At 37.3% G+C, this 20,234-nt stretch overlaps 2 protein-coding genes across 2 annotated transcripts in view; both read right to left on the reverse strand.

Annotated features, from left to right (window-relative positions):
- Positions 1-5: 5 nt before the first annotated feature.
- LOC110171044 (MAGUK p55 subfamily member 3-like) lies at positions 6-18,090 on the reverse strand. The gene is made up of 20 exons (XM_055149895.1): positions 17,934-18,090; positions 6,616-6,746; positions 6,331-6,449; positions 6,120-6,197; positions 5,971-6,051; positions 5,268-5,405; positions 5,033-5,114; positions 4,564-4,649; positions 4,406-4,480; positions 4,123-4,319; positions 3,969-4,033; positions 3,176-3,193; positions 2,941-2,982; positions 2,302-2,373; positions 2,029-2,187; positions 1,872-1,952; positions 1,494-1,587; positions 1,240-1,348; positions 989-1,108; positions 6-907 (listed from the first exon to the last, which is right to left on the reverse strand). Exons 2-20 carry the CDS (start codon positions 6,650-6,652, stop codon positions 728-730), a joined length of 1,833 nt encoding a protein of 610 aa, XP_055005870.1. The 5' UTR covers positions 6,653-6,746; positions 17,934-18,090; the 3' UTR covers positions 6-727.
- Positions 18,091-19,379: 1,289 nt separating this feature from the next.
- The window catches only part of lrp2b (low density lipoprotein receptor-related protein 2b), a 35,803-nt gene continuing 34,948 nt past the window's right edge, over positions 19,380-20,234 (reverse strand). Inside the window, exons 79-81 of the mRNA XM_055150181.1 lie at positions 20,110-20,166; positions 19,537-19,596; positions 19,380-19,447 (exon numbers count right to left, since the gene is read on the reverse strand). Of these exons, the coding sequence (XP_055006156.1) occupies positions 19,421-19,447; positions 19,537-19,596; positions 20,110-20,166 (144 nt within the window). The 3' untranslated portion in view covers positions 19,380-19,420. The remainder of the gene's footprint in view (positions 19,448-19,536; positions 19,597-20,109; positions 20,167-20,234) is intronic.

The raw sequence follows: 20,234 nt of genomic DNA on the forward strand, positions 1-20,234 counted from the left end.
CTGAAGTCATTATTACTTTTTTCTGTTCACTTCCTTTTGATTTTATTTACCATCAACACTTTGTACAATATGGCACATTTCATTTTAGCTGGTTATGTGAACATTGATCTTGCACTGTACATATCTACTGCATGCATGAACCATGTGTCTGGCACAAGCTGCTCCTACTCAGGGTGGATACATTTCAGCACTATTTTTATTCACAACACCAATCCTTGCTAGTTGTTTACACAAATAAAATAGCGGGTAGAATAAAGCGTATTGTCATTAGTACATCTCGGTGCCCTTTAATGTTGGCACCTTTGAAGATCGTGGGCAATAAAAATGGATAAAAATAAGATAATTGCTAAAAACAAAATGTAAAAAGAAAAAAATATGCTTCAAATTATGGACCCATTTTGAATTCTTTTTGGACACAATATGTATGTTTTTTTTTCTATTCAATCTTAGTGTCAAGAAAGAAACTTTTTCTGTCATAGAAAAATACCAATTGTAAGTAAACTGGCGAGCGAGTTTTTGTTGTATATCCCAAGTAACTGGAGGTGAAAATTGTCCTGGAGGGCCAAAAAATCCCATAAATCACTACTGAAAGTGAATTGTGTGTTGGTGTCAGAAAGTCTTAAATTACAACACAAAGTCTCACATGACTGATTTAAATCAGAGGTGCCGATATCAGCACTGTAACGGTCTATTTTGGCACAAATTGAGCAATGGGAGCATGGAGGGGCTAGCTCTGGAGCCAGGACACAGGCACCCACTGTGGCTCCCTCTGCACCCGCTCCATCACAACCTGCAGCTCAATCAAGGCACTCATAGCATCCTCCTTCAACAGAACATAGTCCACCCAATGACCATAGCATTCGTCAATGAGGTCAGCTGACTGTTTCATCTCCATCAGGTCCTCTTCCTTTAGAAACACAAAGAGCCATTATGGAGGAGTGAGCAACCAGAGTTATGTTCTGGTACATTTTATAGTTAAAATTTTTACCGTTATTCCAGCAGAAAGAGAAGAAGTGGAGCCGAGGAGTTTCCTTTGACTATCAAGGATACGAGGTCTGACAAATATGACATACGGCTTGAACTCAGCTGTCCGTAGTGTTTTTAATGCCTAAATATAATTTATAACATGAAAACAATAAATGTTGGCATACACATGATTCAACTAAAGTAAGTTTTTAAAGAGCCAAACTGAGCCCATTCATAGTACAGTTCAATAAAGAGTCTGCCTGAATTACAAACCTCAGGTTGTACATCCACCAGACAGACTTTGTTATGAGCCAGAACTCTGTGGATGGACTCTAAACTGGTGCCGTAGAGATTGTCTTTATACTCCCCATATTCAATAAATCTGCAATACAACAAAACACCAGTGTATGAAAGCAGATGGGTGAACACAGTGTTAATGAAAAGCTCTTATTTTCCTTAAATCCTGCATTGTAAACCATCTGCTGCTGTTATTTGATTGATGAAAAAGATGATGCTTCCACACTCACTTGGCGCTCTGGATGTCATCCTCGAATGTTGCTCTGCTGATGAAGTGGTACTCCACTCCTTCTCTCTCCTGACTCCTTCTGGCTCGAGTGGTGTCTAACCCACAGTGGTGATTAAAACAGAATTAATAATACATAGGTTCTATATCTTAAATAATATATTATAGTATAATTCAATTCCAGCTAACCTGTTTAATCTTATAAGCTGTTTACATTAATAGTGGTAAAGTGCCATCTGAGAGTGCAATGTTTGAAAAATAGATTAATTCTAATCCTGTAGATTACACAGCCACATCTGTCTCTGTACATCTACACAGTGAGTTTGAGTCAGATTATAGGGGCGGGAAAAGGTAATGTAAACTAAACCAATAAGAGACTTACGTGGCACAGCCAGGCCGTAGCGCCTGGGATTTTCAGCTATGACCTTCTGTTTGAGCTCAGTGGTTCGCGCTCCCAGTGAACCTGCCATAACAAAAGAATGAACAGATTATGGATTAGGCTGCTTACACTATGAAGTACTAGTTTTATGATATCTCACCAATGAGCACTATGAGGCGGGGGTTCTCGTCCGAGCGTGGCAGATACTGTGTAACCTCCTCATAAATCAGGAAGTTTAGGTGATTGGCCTCTGGAGTGTGGGCATCTCCCGATGAAGCCTGACGATCCTTCTTTAGGCGTAGACTTCTCCTCAGGCTGGCTGTGCTCACACATCCACAGAAAATTATCCACTATGTCACTTATCTACACTAGTGGTATTTTATTGCTCCTGTATAATACAAACTATCCTCCCATGTCAAGTACAAATGATTACCTGAAGAAAAATCCCATGACAGAGAATGGCCACAGAAGGCAGCAGTTGTCTTACTCTTGGGAGAAACTACAGCTCATATTAAACTCATATTAGACCAATTCGTTAAGCATCTGAATCAACTGATCAACGCAGTATATATATACTACAATATATAGAAAGAGAAGCTACAGAGCCATGCATCTACACCTTACAAAGCAACAAATAGCAATATGGACCATTACATGACCACAAAGCTAAAGCTGACTTCCATACTGAGCCACAAAATGTGTCATACAAAACGCCAAACAAACAATAGCGTGGATGTGAGACAAAGAAGTGGCTGAACAGCTTCACCAATGTTTCACTATGAAGCTCATAAACAACAAAAGAACCAGCAGCAACAATACAAGACTCACTACATTTACAGTAACTTATAGCATCTGCTCTGATGAATATAAGCACTGATAACATCCAATAATACATGTGACTAAATCACTTTTATTTAATTCAATTATAGGCTGAAACAAAAGTATACTAAAGTATGGGAATGGTATTCACATAGCACTCAGTCTGGTTCAGTATCTCAATAAATGTGGCACACACAAACAGCAGCAGTTAATGAAGCCATACTTATCATGGGCAAAACACTGGCCTCCTCACCTAAGTCCTTCCCATTCAGAACAGCCTCACAGTCACAGTCCTCTGTGGGAGACAAACAAGGACATTGTCAAAACAGAGCACAGTGCAGGAAATAAATTCACTGCACAATGTGCAACATCAAAATGATCCATTATGATTTTAGTCAAACAACTCTAAACACTGGCTGTGGGGTCTGGGGATGAAAGCAAAGAGTTGAATAATGAGCTTGTTCTGTACTCCATATCTGAAGACTTACCTCTATCGGCCTGATCGTCTGAGGCAAGCATGATGACAAATGACAGAAATATTTGTGAAACAGGAGCATAATTTAAATAACATTAAAATTCTTACACTTTTGGGAGTGCATCCCAATCTTTGCTACAACTATCAAGACACCGCAGTATTTCCTGGAGATATCAAATATGTTCATATTATTGTTGTTAGGATTTGTGTTTTTGTTCTCTCCCCCTCCCTTTTCTGTTTCAGAGCTTGAGTGTGGCAGGGGGCATGGCTGGCTTTTTCCGGAGCAGATGAGACACACCTGCAATCAATCCCTTCATCTACCTCAGTATTTAGTCCTGGTCTTCTCATCACCACTTTGCCAGATAATTCTGTCCTGTTCTGTAGCGTGACCAGGCTCTTGGATTTATTCCCGTCTTGCTTATTGTTTGCCCTGGATTTACCTACTCCTGTTTTCTCCCAGGTGTCTCCTGGTGGTCTGCCGTTGCCTCCGGAGAAGTTGGCCAGCTCCCTGCTTCCTCAGCCTGCCTTCGTTTGTACAATAAACTGCTTAAACTTGACTGTGTTCTGATTCTGCTTTGGGGTCCCTCTTCCCCCACCTTAACAATTGTCTTCAGAAAAATGAACCTTTCTTAAATCTAATCTGGATCAAATTTTTAGATCCAACTCAAAAAGAAACTGTATCTTTTGAGAGATTAACCACAGTCTTCTCTCATAATCTCATCTGTTGTTTCTTGGATAGATGAGATTACAATGTGCTCTGAGCCCCAGAGCGTGGTTTGGTGATTGTACATTATAAATTGTCTTACATGTGGGGACTTTGATTGAGTTGGGATGAGGAAAAGAACCCATTTTCATCCTGTATCTCAAACGCCTGAGGGAGAAAAAGAAAACCATCCAATTTAAAACCAAACCAATTTATGTATTTTTAAAAATTTAGATTTAAGTTCGATATAACAGTACCTATCCTGAAACTGAGTTGAGGGAATAAGAGCAGCACGTAGGTTACTGTCACCAACTTTCTTGGCCTGCCACCAGGTGGTGTCCTCCTGGCTCACCACCTGCAGAATGTCCCCTCTCTTAAAAGGGAGTCCTGCCTCTTGGCATGGGGTGGCTTTGTCCTCAAACGGAGTGTAGTCAAACAGAGCTCGAAGGTAAACCTAAAAGATATATACTTTTATTGATCCTTAGTAGGAAACAAACTGGATTTAAAGCAAACTAAAGATTTAATAAAAATGATGCCGACCCTACTCTCCTTAAGTCGATCCTCTTCTGCTACAGCTGGTACAATCTTCAATGTGATAGTTCCTTGGGACTGGGACTACGAAATCGCAATGTAACAGAGTATATGTGAGTAAAAGTGTATATATAAACAGCTCTTTTCTATGTTTCTAGCGTATTTACCAGTATCTGGCTAATTTCGTCTGGTCGTCTGTGGGTGATGACCTTCCCATTTACTTCTCGAAGTTCGTCTCCTACATGCACCAGACCTGGAACAACAATAATCACAACAAGATAATAATGAAAAGTGAAAATAATATAGATTAGCGTATACAAAACATCACCATGGAAACCACAAGCACAAGCAACCTGTAATCTTAAAATATACAATCTCAAAGCACTAATCTCAAGAACTTGATCTCTTGTTGACAGTTCCAGGGGTTACACAGCGTAATCCTCTGTCAGTAGTACAAGAGACAGTGCAGTGTAGAACTGCTATACATGCTTATAGTTTATTCACCGCTTCAGTTTGCTCTTAATAAACCATTATTCAGAGCATATAATATTATGTAATGAGTTGTCAACAGTAGTATTTTTTCATCACTTTGAAACGCATAAATGAACAAAAACTTAAATAAAAATAAAAAATCACCACTGCGATCAGCTGCTCCTCCTCTCATGATTCGGGCCACTATTACAGCCCCAGTGGCCTCATCTCTGCGAATAGTGGCACCCTGATTAAAAACAAAAATGTTATGAAGGTGATCAATCCAAGTCCTAACAACAAACTGATACATGTCTGTAGTTTGGTTGTGAGAAAGCAATTATCCCCTTTATGTATGTGCAATTACGAATACTTTACTACTCACTACTATATTACTACTCACCAGAGGCTCCTTGTTTTTGACCAAACGGACAATTTTCACAGACTCCTCCTCAAAGTCATCGTTCAACTCTTCAGGGAGAGGGGGCAGCACTGGGTCAAAGTTTTTCTGGGCCACTGTGTCATGAGCTGACAGCACCGCCTGTGGTAAATATAGACAACATATTGTTAGTATAGTCCATAAAAACTAGGATTAATTAAAAATGGGAAATGTTTAAATGTTTTATCTATTTCACACAGCAAGTATTCTACTCAGTCAGCATATGGTAAACAAGATCATATAAGGGAAGTCCCTTATTACATAAGTCTAAACAATCCATCTAAACAATTCCAATCATACTGTTAATATGGACAGTATGGATATTTTGAATCTATATTTTGATACAATATCCAAAATTTGTCTTGCTGCTGTGGCCAATAAAATAAGATAATATTAAAATCCATAACAAGACCCACAAATGTATGTTAAAGTACAGTAAAATTCGCACATTTAAAAACAATAAAATGTATTTATTTGTAATAATGTATGTATTGTTTAAACATGCAGCCATGTTTTTTGCCCAGTTGCTCCTTTATTTAAGACAAATCTGATTCACAAATTGGAAATGAGACATAAGCACACATATACTGGGGAAATAATATCACCCTCAATATTATAAAACCTCCAATTTCACCAATGCCAATACTGGCACTGTCTCAAGCTGTACCTTGAGGTGAGGAGCACTGAGAAGTAGGAGCAGCTCTCTTTCATCATTGTCCAGAGGTCCGTTCTGGAGATCTTCAGTCAGCTGCAGATTTGATTAAGATTATTATTACAGTGTTGACTTACTATGATCACTAAATTGACTACACTTACATCTTCTGCCAGGCAGGAGGCACTGTCCAAGACTGGTTCTGGACCAAGTTTTTCATACTGCTTTAATTTTTCATGGATCTGTAAAAACAGGCAACATTAATGATAAAGTAGGTCTAAAGTGGTTCTCAAGATGCTGTGTTACCACTGTGAGTCGAGGAAACATGATTAGACCTGATTTAGTCCTGGGTTGTTTTAGATGGGTTTGCTGTACCTTCATAAGATAAGCAAGGCTCTTTTCACTTAAAACATCTTTGAGGAAGGACAGATCTTCTTTGTGTCTGGCATCGGGGTGGAGCTGAGAGGTGAGAACAGCCAGTGTCTCGTGCAGCCCTGAAAAATATCAACATTCAACAGAGGTACAGCTACTAAACACGACATCTGGACCTAAGCAGCCATAACAGGCCAAGTAACAGTAATGCATGCTTGAAATATTGCCCCATGTATTATTCATAGGGTTATAAACTGCAGCAGAGAGGACTAAAGAGCCTGGCTGTACCTGTGGTTGCATGCACAACAGGCATGGCTTCAATCATTCAGAGCAATAGGAAAAACCAGGAGAGGGAAAATGACCACAACAGTTGAAGAATGGTGTTCTTCTCTGCAGAAGATTTAAAAAGCCATGTGGTTCTGAAAAATAAAGCACAAAACACCAACACTGTTTTAGATGAGAGTTCAATTACAGTGTAGGTGGTAGAATATGAATGCAACTGCTTATCCTTTGTTAATTTTTCCATTTCCTAGCAATGAAAATGTGCATGACAATAAGGACAAGATACTTTGGTCAGACATGATCAAAAGCAGACTACTTCATGTGTACAAGGATTGTCAGAAGTACTGAAAATCAGATACTAATCAATACTATAGCCAAAGCGAAGATAGATACTCACGAGAAAGTATCAATACTGCAAAAAATCGGATTAAGAGGATGAAATTTCAAATTTTCTGAACTGTTTTAGTCTGATTTTAAGCTTAATCAGAACTAGTGCAAGATCTCATGAATAATAAAGTACTATTATTTTGTAAGAAATTAAATTCTACTACTACTTCATTGTGGTACCACAATTTGTATCGAATATTAAATTAATTCTTTAGTATGAAAATCGAATTTGAAATTTTTGTATCATGACAACACTACTACATACCTCCAAATTCCAAATATTTTACATAAATATCCTTGGGATTCAGGATAATTAAAAAAAATGCTATGCATTGCTATAGTAATGAACAGTTCAAAACAAAATATTATATCTGAATGTTAAAAAGTCCTCAAAATACCACCTATAAGCAGATAGTGTAGCCAATGAATACATTACAGTACATAGATTTCAATGAGTGCAAAGAAATGAAATGAGGTTTATTATAATGACCAGTGCACAAAATTCAAACTATAGCTGTTGTTTGGTAGTTTGTTCCGAGCATATAACAAGAAAACAACATTGTTGCTGGTAAGTGAAGAGTATTATTTCTATGGGAAAAATACAAAAGACTTCTCTTGCTGTCATAGCATTGCTCAGCCCATCACAACTCTCGTTTCACTATAATTAATAATCCCTCTCATCTCCTCATATTGTGTGAGCTGATGGGGTCAGACAATCCAGGCCACTTTTCCTTGCTCATCTCCATGGCAACACCACAGTCACAGCTTTACATATGGAGAGAGTTGAAATAATTAAAGAAAGACAAAAGTTTTCAAATCTCCTTAGGGTTAGGAGGTGAGCTGTCCCAGTGTAAGAATACATAATTTTAAATATATTTTAGCACTAAAACACCTCTATATGAATAAGTGTCAGATATGTAAGGTAAGGTAGTGTACGCTTTACTTGTCCCCTACGGACATTGGTCCTCTGCATTTGACCCATCCTTAATGCTGCAGTGCAGGGAGCTATCAGAGGATCTGACGTATTATTCACACTTTGGGTTGATAGGGAAACTGGAGAGCTCAAAGGAAACCAACCAAGACACAGGGAGAACATACAAAATCAGTACAGAAAGGCCTGGACATCATGGGAGTGGAACCCAGAACCTTCTTGTAGTGAGGTGAGACTGCTAGCTGCTAGCAGTGTTAAATGTTTAATTAGGAACATTCTAGACAAAGCAATAATATTTCCTTGGAGACAAGCAGGAGGCAGACCCTTTACCAGAAAAGTTACATAGTGCAACTTTAATTAGCATGACTGTAAACTGAGCTGTAGAAATAATGAAATATGAAACCTCCACTACTAAGTGAACAATAATTTAAAATTCTATAAATATTAAACAATGGCATTAAATTTTCACAGTTCAATTTATACCTTTGATCCCACTTGACTTGTCCTTTTTCAGGTCGAGGAGATCTCATCCCACTTTATCCTGTGTGAGGAGGGCTGCACCATCATTCACAAAGGAACCACTAACAGACATACAACCGATCACAAACAATTTCACGGCCCATCAAATTCAAATGTCCTGGCTCTGCAGAAAAAGAGATTGCACCTCGGAGTAGGAAACTACCACAAGAGACTGAGATAAAATGCACTGATACTGAATACAATATATTATGTATTGTTGTTCATGTTGGCGATCAATCAAGTTAGACAGTTGTCCATTTATTAGAAACTGGTATCCCATTATAAAAGGTATATTGATGAATGTTGAACCTGATCATTCTAATAGTGACTAGGCCCAAGAACTTGCTGCATTACCACAAAAATCAGCATTTTATGTAGTATCAGTAGTACTGACACTACATTTTATCAGTATATAAATTTAAGTTGCTACCATCTGTTTGAAATATTATTGGAAACCCAGTAATAGTATCATTGTAATAAGGAAATAGGATGCTTGTTAAAGTTACCATCAATCAGTACACACACACACATATATATATATATATATATATATATATATATATATATATATATATATATATATATATATATATATATATATATATATATATATATATATATACCAGGGGCTCAAGGAAGAGCTGGAGAGAGCCTGGAAAGTAAAGGCATCAGTGGTGCCTGTGGTGATCGGAGCACTCGGGGCTGTAACCCCAAACTGGAAGAGTGGCTACAACAGATACCGGGAAAACAACGGACATCTCAGTCCAGAAAAGTGCAGTACTGGGAACAGCAAAGATACTGCGCAGAACTCTCAAGCTCCCAGGCCTCTGGTAGAGGACCCGAGCTCATGAGGGTGAGAGAGACCTACCACCGTGGAAGGTGAGAAACACATTTTTATTTATATATATATATATATATATATATATATATATATATATATATATATATATATATATATATATATATATATATATAAAGAGACAGTTACAAGTACCTTGGTATCCCACAAGCAAATGGCAACCTTGAAGAGGCAACAAGGAAAGCGGCTATGGCCAAATACCTGCAAAGAGTGAGGCAAGTCCTTAGAAGCCAGCTCAATGGCAAGAACAAGGTGCAGGCAATCAACAGCTACGCCCTGCCAGTGATCAGATACCCTGCAGGGATTGTAAGCTGGCCAAAGGAGGAGATACAGACCACAGATGTTAAGACACGAAAGCTCCTGACCATGCATGGAGGGTTCCATCCCAAATCCAGCACCCTGAGACTGTACGCAGGCCGGAAGGAAGGGGGCCGAGGACTAGTGAGTGTGGGAACCACTGTCCAGGATGAAACATCCAAGCTCCTTGAGTACATCAAGGACAAGGCCCCGGCAGATGAGGTGCTCAGAGAATGTCTCAGACAGTGGGGTCCAGAGGAAGAGGTGCTGGAGGGACCATCATGGCAGGACAAACCCCTACATGGGGCGTACCACCGGAACATAACTGAAGTGGCTGATATCAAGAAATCCTACCAATGGCTTGAGAGGGCTGGTCTGAAGGACAGCACAGAGGCACTGATCCTGGCTGCTCAGGAGCAGGCCCTGGGCACTCGAGCAATAGAGGCCCAGATCTACCACACCAGACAAGACCCACGGTGTAGACTGTGCAAAGAGGCTCCTGAGACAGTCCAGCACATAACTGCAGGGTGTAAGATGCTGGCAGGGAAAGCATACATGGAGCGACATAACCAAGTTGCGGGCATAGTGTACAGAAACATCTGTGCAGAGTTTGGGCTGGAGACCCCAGGATCAAGGTGGGAAACACCTCCAAAGGTTGTGGAGAACAACCAAGCCAAGATCCTGTGGGACTTCCAGATACAGACTGACAGAATGGTGATGGCGAATCAACCAGACATAGTGGTGGTGGATAAGAAACAGAGCAGAGCCGTGGTGGTGGACATCGCAATACCAAGCGATGGTAATATCAGGAAAAAGGAACACGAGAAGCTAGAGAAATACCAGGGGCTCAAGGAAGAGCTGGAGAGAGCCTGGAAAGTAAAGGCATCAGTGGTGCCTGTGGTGATCGGAGCACTCGGGGCTGTAACCCCCAAACTGGAAAGAGTGGCTACAACAGATACCGGGAAAAACAATGGACATCTCAGTCCAGAAAAGTGCAGTACTGGGGAACAGCAAAGATACTGCGCAGAACTCTCAAGCTCCCAGGCCTCTGGTAGAGGACCCGAGCTGAATGAGGGTGAGAGAGACCTACCACCGTGGAAGGTGAGAAACACATTTTATATATATATATGTATATATATATAATATATATATATATATATATATATATATATATATATATATATATATATATATATATATATATATATATATATAATATATATATATATATATATATATATATATATATATATATATATATATATATATATATATATATATATATATATATATATATATATATATATATATATATATATATATATATATATATATATATATATATATATATATATATATACACACACACACACACACACACACATATACATATACACACACGCACGCACACACACAGGTGTCTCCCAGAAGATAATAAGACAATGTACAAGAGGCATCATTGTGGAAAAAATATTTCTCAGCTTTTATTTACATTTGAACAAAAAGTGGCATGTCCAAAATTATTCATACCCTTTGTAAACTGTCAAAGTCTATGGAAAAATCCAAAGTTCTATACCATTCCAAACATTCTAAAACTTCCTAATTACCCTGATTCATTGGGAAGAGCTGTTTTAAGCAATTCAATAGGTGAATATATATATATATATATGTATATATATATATATATATATATATATATATATATATATATATATATTATTATATATTTTTTTTAAATGTATATATATGTTTTTGTGTGATCAGCAAAGCCTTAGGTCTAACGCCATAGATCCAATATTATCAACTACACTGCCATAACAACCGTGTCAGCTGCATTTTGTAATAATGTTGTCCATAAAAGACCAGAGTGAGGTGGTGGTGTGACCCTCACCCCTCATAATGGTGGTTGCTGTACTGGACATTGATGATAAAACCATAATGGATTCTGCTCCATCAGCAGCATGCCTTTGCTTTCAACAGGGATCTGACCAGAGACACTTCCAATAATCCATTCAACACATTAGAGGAAGCACTGAAAGGGACGTGCCAAGATGTGGTTCTGCACATTCACAGGCAAAATATGTGAGTTCAGAGAGATGGAGGATTGATCATTTCATGGTTCACATATAGTCTGGTAATAATTAGGGCTTTCAGATATAACTTCACATACTAAACTGGGAGTAGATCTGGAACTAAACCAGGACTATTGCAGGACTAGAACAGGATCAAACCAAGTGTTATAACTACTATAAGTAAGAAAAATCTGCTGAATTTTGAGAATGGTGCTGTAGTGTTCAAAGGATAACATTAATAGATACAATAACACTACACACACATTTTTCATTCCATTTTGATGCCATATGAAACAGTTGGTCTCTATTTCCAGTATTCATTTTATTTCAGTTTTAAGCAGTTTCCTGGCTCTCACATGCCTCATTAAACCCCTAAGAGCAGCACTATCCCTCTACCAGTCCAATCTATATACTTCCAGAAAGCGCCTGTCTGTCCTGATACACTTGGCCCACATCCTGACCTTTTTCCTCTCTGTCGAACTCTTTCTAATTACACACTGAGTGAGTGAGGGGCTTAGTGGACATCTCCCTCTGCCTATTGCCACAATACTTAAGGTTGTTCCAGCTGCAGCCATATGGTGGTATTACGCAGCCTCCTTGATTTGAGATGCAACACTGGTTCTGGGCTGTGCATCTCTGAGGATTTCACACAATACAATGGAGGAGATTAGAAAGTGGTGGCAGATTAAACTCAACTACAACAAGAGGATGAGGTGTACAGAAAAGCATTTGGGTACAAGAGGCAGAGTAACAATAAAAATCCTCTTTTAAATATTGTTTGTGAGGATAAGTGACGTGTGTGGCCTTTAGAGATTAGCAGAATGTGGACAAACAATGGAAACAGGTAATTAGAAAAGAAGTCCTATTTCTGAACAGGCAATTATCTAGACTGACAGGTGCTTCAGACGCCTACACAACCTACACAATAATGGTGACACTTCAAAGTAGAATTTATGTCAGTGAGAACAATGAGAAAGTCTGCAGGTTAAAAGTCAATAGGCAGTATAGAGCAGGTAGGTACAAAGGTGGTCAAGGTGGTAGAGCTATTTGTGCTTTATCACTAGTCTACTGTTCACTATAGTCATGCCCTGGGTGTGTTTCTGACATTTTTATATACCATGGTTTAGTTGTCACTGGGCAGACTGGGTTTAATTCCTGATAATGGCCAAGTTTCCTTGAAGCCACATTATGTAACTTTTTAATAAAAATAGAATAAAAGCATGTTTGCTTAAAAAAAAAAAAAAAGTTTTTATTGCACAGAATACTACAATATAACAACGTGTGAGCTGACTTGCATCTCCACAAACCTGACTCTTATTTGAAGAGGAGAAACATCTCCTCCTCCAGATCAAATAAGATGCAATGGAAATGTTTTCCTTTGGCTATAATTGGTGTATAGTGTAAAATGTATCTCCATGGAGAATGTTCCAAAGTATGGTTTTAATCGGTATGATTTCCATAATTGGAATTATGTGAATTGAAAAAAACAAAAAAAAAACACCTTTTTGGGTTGGGCTAAAATGTTGAAATGAGATGATATCTTAAAAATGGTCAGATGATTCCAGTAAAGGTATTTGGCCTACTGGAGGTGCGTAAGCATTTTGGGCATCAATATGATTAAAACATAAAAATATAGGTCTAATAGTAATAATTGAGAAGGAAACACTATAGTAAATAGATTGATTTGTCTAGTACCCATGTTATTGGGTACTCTGAGCATTATACAAAGCTTAGGGGCCTAGGCCCAGAATACCAGGGCCCAGTCTTAAAATGCAGGATTACACAGACATCAGTCCGTTTAGCCTAAAATTAACTTTGGGAGAAGAATGCTTCATGCCAAGTTATTTTCAAAGAATACTTTTATATTACCTCATATACTGAGATTTATGACCCCACCACCCATCCACATACTCCGGGATGCTGATTAGATTCATGTCCTCAAACCCACACTGGGCAAAACCTGGACATAGTGGAGCCAGTGTGTGCCACTTTATTGTAGTGACATTGTGTTTGGAGGCTTAACCCTGTGCCCCTGTCCACACACACACACACACACACGCACGCGCACACACACACACACACACACACACACACACACCACCTGCTTATCCAGGCCTGTCTGCTGCTGGGACATCCCGAGAGGCAGGCTAAGAGGAGTGAGGTCTGCTACACACGGCTACTGCCATCTGCCCACTGATTCATATTTGGGTTTAAGAGAATGTAACACAAAAATGAAAGAAACCAAAATGTAGCGACAGTAGGGCAGCACAATATATATTTGAATCAAAAATCACAAAGACTGCAACTACATGATAGGGTTGTCAAAAGTATAAAAAATCTGATACTAACAATCGATACTTAAACTAGATGCTAATTTAAGCAGGCATCAACACTTAAAAGTCACATTCAAAGAACAGAAACAAACCTTTACTGAACAGCTTAAGACTGATCTTGAGCTATATCAGAACAAGTATAATGGACCACTATGGAACCTATACCTGGACAACTGAGAGATTACACAGATATAAGGCCACATGGCAAAATAAAACAAAGTACTATTACTTACTGTTGAAAATCACATTCTATTGTGCAAATAAAGAGTGTTTTATATCATGATTTGGAAATTGGAATCAGTATATCAGAGTATATTCCTTAGTATTGAAATTGAGTCTTAAATGTTAGAGTCTATTAGATAGGTAACTAGAATTTTCTCTGTAAACATTTAAATACAAAAAAGTTAACCCTGAAGTTTGGAACTATACAAACATATTCTCTTTGGGTGTGCCCCAAGGCTCGATTCTTAGGCCCAAATTATTTATATTGTATATGAATGATTTTGTTAAAGTTTCTGAGCTTGGGAAAATTCTATTTGCTGATGACACAACATTATTTTACTCTGGAAAAGACATAAAAGAGGTCACAAGTAAAGTTAACAAAGAGCTAAGAAAAGTTAAATATTGGTTTGATTTAAATGGATTGATAATGAATGTTAAAAAAACAAATTTCATTTTATTTAATGATAAAAAGAAAAAAGACAACATAACTTTAGAAATAGATGGGATACAAATTCAAAGAGTAAATGAAACTAAATTTTTAGGAGTTATGATTGATGAAGGTCTAAACTGGAGATCTCATATAAATTACACAAAAGGCAACATTTCCAAAGCCATTGCTGTTCTGCATAAAATAAAGTTCTCACTAAATAGTACAGCATTATTAACTTTGTATAACTCTATAATTGTACCATATCTGATGTACTGTGTGGAAATTTGGGGTTCAACATGTAAAACTTACCTACAACCTTTATTTATTTTACAAAAAAGGGCCTTGAGATCATCACCAACAGTCATTGTAGAGAGCCATCCAACCCAATATTTGTTCAACTTAAAGTGTTGAAAATGCAGGATATTGTTGACTTAAGTATCCTCAAAGTCATGTATAAAGCAAAGTGTAATTTATTACCTGTAAATATTCAAAAACTGTTTGAGATGAGAACAAGCCACTACAATTTAAAAGGAACCTACATGTTTAAAAAACCCAGATTCAGAACCAAGGTTATGGAGCGAAGTGTCGCTGTGAAAGGAGTTCACTTATGGAATAGTCTTGACAAAGAAATAAAAGAATCAAGTACAATGATGACATTTAAAAAACATATAAAATCGAATGCACTGTGTCTGTATGAAAAAGAAAACTAAGTTGTGTATAATAATGAAGATTTACTGTTTGCAATTGATCAGTAATTGTGCCTGAACTGATATGGAATGTTTAGTGACGATCAGTGTTGATGTTTTGTCTTGAAAAAGGAAAGGGGGGCAGATAACATAAGATTTTTTCTTCTTTCTGCTCCTTTTCATTCATTTCTTGTGTGTTTGATGTTGTGACACTGTAGATGTCTTTTTATGCTTTATGAAATAAATAAATAAATAAATAAATATTCTGAAATGCTTGTGGTTCTTGTTTTTGCCATTCATACTACTAATAGTGATGCTTCTAGGTATTCTTGATTTGAAAACATATATTGCAAACCTAATCAGAATCACAGTTACATAATCTCTTCAAAACAATGCAGTCCAATCTATTTAAATTATGAATATATTTTCAGAAAATAATAAAGGTGGGAGTTGAATACTAAAATTATATTACTGAACAGTGACAATTAAATGTAATTGAATATCTGTCAATTCACTGAAGATGTGCAAAGACATCCTCAGAGCTGTTGATCCTCAGCATATGGGTTTTTATAGTCATTACCTGCTCATACAAATTACAATGTTACAAAGTACAGATTGTGACCTACAGTCACTAGTCCCATGTGTTCTCATGCAGTCTTTACAGTCTTTAGCTGGCTCCACTTTATGCATACTACAGCAGCCTAGTGCACATTGATCTGTAACTCATTAGTAGAAACTGTTAACAACACAAGTACCTATTTATAAACAAAACTAATTAAAAGATGCAATATCCCACTGAGTCCATGCATGTGTTATGTTACAGTGATACTGATTTCTTAAATGTCTCAAAAACATTCTTTGTTCACCCAGATCAATGTAAAAAAATAAAAAATAAAAAGCAAAAATAGTTTTGTTACTTCATTTTCTGATCTATTTCATACTGTTGTTTCCTCATCACAAACATACCTGGAGGTGTGGTTGATTCACACATGTTTAACACACAAACCCTGCATGTTCTCTCAAACGAAAAACACTCTGTTCCACCTTGTGATGTCATGTGATAAAACAGGAAGTGCTCCACTGTGTTTTAAACTCCATCCACTTTTACTGGAATCAATTGGATGATTTCAGCCCTGGAATTGTCAACCTTTACTGAACTTAAGATAAAAGGTAGCTGAAAATTTCATGACATCACAAGGTGGAACAGAGCATTTTGAGCTTTGGGGATGCAGACCGTCTAATAAAACAGGATTCCTCAAACATGTGAATGGAACAAACATAATTCCAAGTATGTTTTTAATGAGGTAACAGCATTATAACATGATTTAAATCTCATGAGAATACATTTTGTGTAATATAGGAGTTTTAAATCACAATCACTGTAGTCCTAAGTTGATACTTGGAAAGACTGTGCTGAACAAGGACATGTGGGCTTTCCCAACCTTATAAAATGTCTGCCACATTAATTCTGTGGCTACCTTGAGATTTATTTGAGATTTTGGAAAGAGAATCAGACGAGGTCAGGAGGCAGACGGTTTAGGAAAACCACCTTTGACGCCGAGAATAAAAATGTCTATTGTCAAAGTGGGGAAATAGAAAGAGGACGTAGCCATCTTATCTCTGCAGATTTGGAACAAGGTAAACATAATGCAGTGGTAAATTAAATGTAACAAAATAGGAAAATCCCCAAAGGTTTCATTATTTGTACATATTTAATAACAAACTTTATTTATGAAGATGAAAGGATTTTATAGGGATTTCATAAGGAACTGACTTCATAGCCATATACTATTACTACATGTGTTACTATCAGGGTCATCAGAGTTAACTGAGTGCTCATTAATATTTACATTTTACAGTGAATGGTCACAAGAAAGAGGAAATTTCCAATGAGAGGTACAGAGGTGCACAATAAAGCAATACAAATCTACCTATAGGCTCAAATTCAATCAATTCAGTAACAGTATCAAATTTTTGGAAACAGAGTACTAGTATGTATTTTACTATAGTACTTATTTGTTATCACAATAACAAACCAGATGCACTGTTCTGAGTGTTTTATGTTTGGTGGAAAACATACTATATTTTTTATTACTACATTTGATTCCATTGTTCATATTTGTTTGCAGAGATAAATCAGCTAGTATTTAACTAGGCTATACATACAATTTAGAATCTGTACTCTAGAATGTCTTCCCTTTAAACAAAACTAATGCTTATTAACATTTGCAGCCTACATGTAAATGCTCACATATTATAATATGTACAATTATGCTTGGGGACTTTTGATGGATTGCAACAATGTGCATTTCTAAAACAGTAATTATCAGATCTTCATTTAGACCAGGTAATTAACCCCACTGACGAAAAAGGCGTATTTTTAATTTTTTATTTTTTAGTAATTTATTAATTACAGGATTTAGATAGAATTATCCAAAAGTTTTGATATGAAAAAACGCAATTAATCAATAAAATGTGGCATTTCTCTGACCAGAAAATGAAGACATTTTGCAGTTATTTCTTGCCATCGCTTGTCATTTTCCATATTCAAAACCGGACTGAAAAAAGAGTAAACTGATCATATTTACCTTATGGGGGTTCCGTCTGTCACCACGGCTGCGCGTAATACGTCTATCCCCAAAACGTGGGCGGTATCGGCGCGACACTGGCACGGGAGATGGTCGCTCCTGGGTCTTCTCTCGGTCCTCTCTTTGTCCGTGCGTCCGTGTACCTCTGTCTGGCTGTCGGAGGGTCCGTGCAGATGACAGGAGAATCACGTTTGCTTTGGTTTGCCTGCTCCGTTTAGTCTGGCGCGCACTGACCACGCCCCCTCCCCCAGCTGTCACTCACACACCCCTCACCCCGTGCTGTGTTCAAATACCCCATGTAAACACGTAGCAGGTGTATATGATGACGAAATAACGTTCATTTACAATATCATGCTTGTCTAAATTAACAGGTCAGTCTGGTTTATTTAGGTTATATTGTTATATAGTTAATTAGGCTACTGTGTTTTGCATCAAAAACACAAGAAATTGCAAGCCCACCCACCCAAATACAAGGGTACAATGCATTTCATAGCATAATAATAACAGCTCAACAAGAACCATAATCTAATAATAGCTTAGTAATAGCTGAAAGTATAATGTATTGCGTGCAATAATAAACTGAATATGTGATTAGTAATGTGTGTGTTATTAAGACAGTAGCCTTTTGTGTGTTTCTATTCTGTTTATAACTGCTAAACTGCTAAAATGTTGGATATGTTTTTAGAGCCAGAGTTGACATTTGACATATACAACAGCTAATAAGGCTGACATATACAACAGATTCAATTCTGACAATGGGAAGAAACATTTTTTTTCCCTTAACACACGTGAATACAGCACAAGGCTTTTTTTTTTTTTTTTTTTTTTTTTTTTTTTTTTTTTTACAACCCCTTGGTCCCTCCCCATTCCAAACAATCAAATACAATTCATTTACTGCCTTTGCCTCTTCTACTTTGTCTGCAGCTTGTTTTGACTGCTGCTTTGGGAGGCTCTCAGTGTGTGGAACAAGGATAAAATCTTATTAAGAACCAATAACATTTGTCTCCTTCCTTTGATCTCCTCTTTGCTTCTCTCTGTTCTTCCACTCATTCTTGGCCTAGTTGTTGTATCCACAGGAGACAAAACCTTGTGTGAAGACATTTTTGACTAAAAAGAAATTGCTGTCCTACTATTAAAGGATGACAAGGCTACTGATCCAAGTTTAAAGAATAAGTTTTACATTTCTGTTGGACTGTTGGTAACAAAGAAACAATCCTTGAGCATAAATGTATTAATCAGATATCTGTGGGAGGTTGTGTGATATTGCAAATGAATAAAAAGAACAAATTGTAGGCAGTGGTAGCATAGATATTAACATTTATTGCAGAGAATAAACAACAGGCTGACAAAATATAATTTATTTTAATTTTGACATTACATTTTCATGATTAGCAATGATATGACAGTCTGTCTCGCTTATTGTAAAGAGAAACATTTAAACATGATGTAAGGTATAGGTAATAGAAAACAGTCTTCAGTAGTGGGGATCATATGTCGGAGTCAGGGTGATTGTCCTTGTAAATAATAGAATAATAATAAATCAATATTAAAACAAAACACTGCAGTTTTACGGGTACTGAGTTTCATTATGTGCTATACTCACTGGGTACACTGGGTTTTGGAAGCCGCCCATGAGGTCAAAATCAGTGATCGGGTCAAAAGTCTGGGAATAAAACAAGATATGAAAGAAACTTAAACGGACATAATGCATTATTTTAAAGATGCACTATGTCACTTATCTGGTAAGGGGGCTACTACCTGCTTGTTTGCCTGTCTGCTTGAGATATGAGAATGCAAATGTTGTTTTTGTTTAGTCTGGAATGTTCCACAGTATGGCATTAAACGTATTACGCATTGTATTTAATTACACATTTTTAATGCTCAAAAATACATTGCAAAGCTGACATTTTCACTATTAGGGGTTGTGTCTCCACAGATCTGAGCTATAGCTTTGCATAATTTCATCCCTGCTTGTCTCCATGAAGAAAGATAACTTTAATGCCATACTGTGAAAGATTTGGGGTATCATCTCCATGGAGACAAGCAGGTGGCAGATCTCCCACCAGAACAGTAACATAGTGCATCTAATAGTTTTCTTCACTGCTTTATACACCATTGATTACATTGTATTAGTCAGTTCTATCTGTAATATTATTATAATAAATAACCTACATACCACAGTCTTGGGAGCAGCAGCTTTTGTTAACTCTGAATCATTCTCAGTGACAGGCCTCTGAAAAGATAAAAGTGTCCTATATCAGAACCACAGCAACAAAAAACAAATACATGTTTCACTTCAGC

The sequence above is a fragment of the Boleophthalmus pectinirostris genome, unplaced genomic scaffold (assembly GCF_026225935.1).
Source record: "Boleophthalmus pectinirostris isolate CB_2022bp ecotype Guang Dong unplaced genomic scaffold, ASM2622593v1 HiC_scaffold_14, whole genome shotgun sequence".
NCBI lineage: Eukaryota > Metazoa > Chordata > Actinopteri > Gobiiformes > Gobiidae > Boleophthalmus > Boleophthalmus pectinirostris.